At 56.5% G+C, this 4,835-nt stretch overlaps 2 protein-coding genes across 2 annotated transcripts in view; one reads left to right on the top strand and one right to left on the bottom strand.

The window, feature by feature from the left end:
• The window catches only part of PTSG_06448 (uncharacterized protein), a gene marked incomplete at its 5' end in the record, with an annotated part of 4,302 nt that extends 1,975 nt beyond the window's left edge, over nt 1–2,327 (bottom strand). The window contains 6 exons of the mRNA XM_004991771.1: nt 140–308; nt 538–593; nt 794–917; nt 1,188–1,328; nt 1,483–1,569; nt 1,881–2,327. Coding sequence (XP_004991828.1) covers nt 140–308; nt 538–593; nt 794–917; nt 1,188–1,328; nt 1,483–1,569; nt 1,881–2,327 — 1,024 coding nt within the window. The remainder of the gene's footprint in view (nt 1–139; nt 309–537; nt 594–793; nt 918–1,187; nt 1,329–1,482; nt 1,570–1,880) is intronic.
• Nucleotides 2,328–2,386: 59 nt separating this feature from the next.
• On the top strand, nt 2,387–4,835 carry PTSG_06447 (uncharacterized protein). The gene is made up of 7 exons (XM_004991770.1): nt 2,387–2,685; nt 2,969–3,005; nt 3,130–3,249; nt 3,528–3,557; nt 3,710–3,806; nt 4,033–4,179; nt 4,455–4,835. The coding sequence occupies exons 1-7, from the start codon at nt 2,499–2,501 to the stop codon at nt 4,518–4,520; spliced, it is 684 nt and encodes a 227-aa protein (XP_004991827.1). The 5' UTR covers nt 2,387–2,498; the 3' UTR covers nt 4,521–4,835.

Here is a 4,835-nt window from a genome sequence, read left to right as displayed (position 1 = left end):
GACAAAAAACCACAGAGGGAGATGTGCGCCGTGCACGTTCGCGGCACCCCACACAGAGGAAAGAGGGCCGAGCCGGACTCACACACGCCCCCCTCTTGTTCCCATCACACTCCTCATCCTCTGCCCCCCCCCAACAGACCGTGCTTTGGTTTTGTGCGGAAGTATGTGACATATCCCACGGTGCCGTTGTTCTTGCCAACGGGCTCATCAAGCTGCACACCATACCACACCCCCGGCCGGAACTTGGTCTTGTCTTTGAAGCGCACCAGGCCCGCGCCTTTGTTGTGCACATACACGCGGTCGCCAACCTGATGTGGGGCGTCAGGGCGGACGGACAAGAGGATGGTGACGGTGGTGTGTGTGTGTAAGGGGGGGGGGAGGGGAGGTGAAGAGAGACTTTCTGCGTTGCAAAGGGACACACACAGTTGCATGCACACACACGCACACACACACACACACACACACACACACACACAGACACACAGACACACAGACACACAGACACACACATACACGTGGATTTTGCTCAGTACTGACATTGATTGGTTCGTCACCAATCTGACTCCCCATGACAGAGCTCGTGTCAGACACCTCTGTGATGGTTGCAAAGAAGTTGAGGGGGGGGGGAGACGGTAGAGTGAGTGCAGGCACAAAACGACACACGAGTGCACGCACAGAAACAAACACAGACAGACAGACAGACAGACAGACAGACAGACAGACAGACAGACATACACATAGACACACAGATACACAGACACACACACACACACATAGAGGCCCGCCATCGCACCGTCGTGGAGGGGCCGGCCGAGGTGGTGCGGGAGGATGTGTGCCGGGGAGTCGAGTGGCGGCGGTGTGGCAGGTGCAGGCAGTTTGCGCGGGCCCGTGTAGTTGACAAACCGTGCACCTTCCTTCTGCTCACGACACACAGAGCAGGTGGGTGGGGCGGAGGGGCGGGCGGTTTGGGATGGTGTGAGAGGTGAGGGGCGGAGAACCACAAACTGGCGCAGGCGAATCTACGCAAAGAGGGAGATGAGCACAGATACACACAGACACACACACGTACAGGTACCCACACCCACACACACGTACAGGTACCCACACCCACACCCACACACACCCACACACACACAGACACAGACACAGACACACAGACACACGGACACACACACGCGCAACCACACCTCCAATATGGTGACAATCTCCTTGAGGGCATCCGTGTCGTCAAACTCGCCGGGTGCAGCGAGAAGTTGGCGGGCAACGTCGATGGGCTTGCGGTCATCGTCATCCTTCAGCTCCGTGTTTGCATTGGCCTCAACGAGTGTCTGGGGGATGCATTGGCATGGTGAGAGGGTGTGTATGAGTGACCGGGGTGCGAACGGGCGGCGGCGACCAAAACACAGTGCATGCATCCGCACGACACGCACAAGTTGTGCCACCAACAAACAGACAGACAGACAGACAGACAGACAGACATACCTGCACGCAGCCGACGTTACCGCCCATGACAGCAAAGTGTAGGGCGGTGCTGTTGCGTCTTGTGTCGCACACCTTGTTCACGTCCACCTTGTTGGTGTATTGGTGTTTGTCGTTGTGACGGTGAGTCTCGAGTGTATCACAGGCAGCAAGAGACAGGTGGACATGGACAGACAAACACACAGACAGACACACACACACACAGACAGACAGACACACGAACACACGAACACACAGACACACACACGAACACACAGACAGGCAGACAGAAAGACAGACAGACAGACACACACAGACACACACACGAACACACAGACACACACAGGCAGACAGACAGACACAGACACACAGACACAGACACACAGACAGACAGACAGACACACACAGACACACAAACACACCTGCCCCGTGGCTGATCTGCTTCGCAGGAGGATGGCCAGGACAGCGGTGCAGCCAAAGTAGGCAGCGTAGTGCAGCGGGGTCATGTGTGCGTATGCGCAGGCCTTGTTTGTGTCTGCACCCTTGCGAATGAGGTCTGACATGATGACCGCAGCTGCGTCGTCATCACCCACGCCATCACACCCGCTCTTGGCGGCAAAGTGCACGGCGCTACACCCGGAGATGGGGTCCACCCAGTCAACCCCACCAGCGGCAGCACCGGCGGTGTCACCGTTGCCGTCCCCGCTCGCTGGCGCCTGTGCCGCGACCAGGCGCTCGACCCACACGCTGGCGTCATTCTGCACAGACCTGCTCCACTCTCGCAGCACCGCAGCGGCACCCTCCTTGCCACCAAGGTCCCCAACGGATGCCCGCAGCGCGTGCGGCAGGCCACTGCTCTCCCACACCATCTCTTTTGTTGACGTGCGCTGTTGTGCAGCGTCCGATAATTGGTTGTTGATTTGGAAGAAGAGACGGAAAGCACAAAGCGCGCGCACAAGATACAGAGCAAAGCAACACACACAGCAGAGCAGGACTGCACTGAGACCAGCACACAGACAGACACAGCACACACGTGCGCGATGTTTGACGAGGAGGTGCACTCTGGGCGGGGGACCCACGGGTTGTCGTCGTCGTCGTCGTCATCTACAACTTACTCTGCGACGTCGCCGTCCGGCAACCGCGGCATCTACGCTGATGGCCGCGATTGCTGCTCCGTCTTCTCCTTCTTCCTGCGCGGCCTCCTCTACCTCTGCTTGGGCGTCGCAGGTGTGCATGTGTATGTGTGTATGTGTGCATGTGTGCATGTGTATGGGCATGTGTGTATGTGCATGTGTATGTGCATGTGTTTATGTGTGTGTATGTGTGTATGTGCTTTTGCTTTTGCGTTTGCCTTTGCTTGTGTGTCCGTGTGTCACTTTGTATTGCATACGCGTGGCTGACACACGTGCTCGAGCTCGCTCTCCAACTCTCACCCTCTTCGTCCTGCTCCCTGTCACGCACGACCACCAATGCGTGCATAACAATGTGGTTCACATCGCGTGCGTATCAGGAGCTGTTGGTGCCGCCGGCATGGCTTCCCTGAACAAGTGAGTCGCCCATGTGTGACCTTGTTGATCTTCTCTCATCAACTCCACTGCCATGACCACCGGGAGCATCAACATCACCGCGCGTGTCATCCACCCCCCACTCACGTTTACCGAATGCCTTCAGGAAATACAACGGCGGCTGTGTGTACAACCAGAAGCACCCGGACCAGTCTGGCAACTGCGACTTTATCCTCTATTCCCACGTTGGCCTCTGCGTCATCGCCTTTCTCTTCCTCGCAATCACGTGAGCGCGCGCGCGTGTGTGTGTGCGTGTGTGTGCGTGTGTGCGTGTGTGCGTGTGTGCGTGTGTGCGTGTGTGCGTGTGCGTGCGTGCGTGCGTGCGTGCGTGTGCGTGCGTGCGTGTGTGTGTGTGTGCGTGCGTGTGTGTGTGTGTGCGAGGATATGCGTGCGAGGCTTAAGCCTCTGCCCCGTGTGTCTGTGTGTCTGGTGCATGGCCCGTTCTGCTTCCTTTACCACTTGCTTCACTCACACACCGCCCCCGTCATCCATTATTATCACCAGTGCCATCAACATCTGCCGCTCCAGCTTTGGGTATGGGCGCGTACGACCTCGACGTTGTTGCTGCTGCACCCATGCAAACATGCTCGATTACTTAACGTGAATACAGATGTGCAACCATTCTTGATACCCTCACCCACTTTCCCCTCTCCTCGCACCGTCGTTCCAACACGCCCACGCAACAGCCGGTCCAAGTTTGTTGGCTTTGAGCTGTCCATCGCCGTCTCCGCCTTTGTCATCATGCTTGCTGTCACCGGCATTCTCACCTCAAACCTCTCCAAGGTGTGTGTGTGTGTGTGCATGTGTGTGTGTTTGTGTGCATGTGTGTGTGTGTGTGCATGTGTGTATATGTGTGTGTGTGTGTTTGTGTTTGTGTTTGTGTTTGCAAGCGGGATTGAAAGGCACACACGATCGCCCCATTCGTCATTCATGCCGACCTCGTGCCCCACCACCACCGTCTCCCGTATTGACGACTCTTCCACACTTGATGCGCCCATCCCCTTTGCAGCTGTGCGGCAAGCAGTCGCTGAACGAGTGCGTGAACAACCTTGAGCAGGACAACCGCAGTGCGTCTCGATACATCCTCATCAGCGGCTTTGGCACCTGGATTGCTACCCCGCTCTGGTTCGCCCTCACCATCGTCCTTGTCCTCCGCGTACGTCTTCGCATGAAGAGAGAGAGGGGGGGGGGGGGAATGCAGCAGGAGCGTGGGATGGGGTGGAAGGCGTGTTGGACAATTACATGTGCACATGTTCACTTGCGCGCATGGCGTTGTTTTGTTTGTTTGTTGTGTTGGCGACAGCGCATTTTCCCGCAGTTCGCTCTTCCTCACCCCATGACAACACACACATCACACACGCACACGCACACATACACATACACACACATGTATTCTTACATATGCACGTGTGTGTGTGTGCGATGTTGCAGCTGCGTCGGGCCATCAAGGCGCCAAAGCATGACGACTACCAGTTCAACAACCCCATCATCACCTAATTCACGTCACAACACAGTGCGCGCCTTCCTTCCCATTCTTGTTGTTGTTGTTGTTGTTGTTGTTCTTCTTCTTCTTCTTCTTCTGCTGTTTTCTCCCGCTTTCTCTCCCCCCTCTGCCGTATTCCCGCTGCCGTTACTTTCTTTCCACGAGAGGGAGGGAGGGAGGGGGGTTATCGTTTCACTGCCCGCTTTCCATGTTGGTGGTGCGTTCATCCATCCATGTTGGTGGCTCAGTCCATGATGCACACCCAACACACGCGCACGCACATTCACTGTCACCGTTGCTGAATTTCGTTGATTCCATTCATAAAAGAC

This window comes from Salpingoeca rosetta (assembly GCF_000188695.1).
Source record: "Salpingoeca rosetta unplaced genomic scaffold supercont1.18, whole genome shotgun sequence".
Lineage (NCBI taxonomy): Eukaryota > Choanoflagellata > Craspedida > Salpingoecidae > Salpingoeca > Salpingoeca rosetta.
This window is presented reverse-complemented; position numbering and strand designations above follow the sequence as displayed.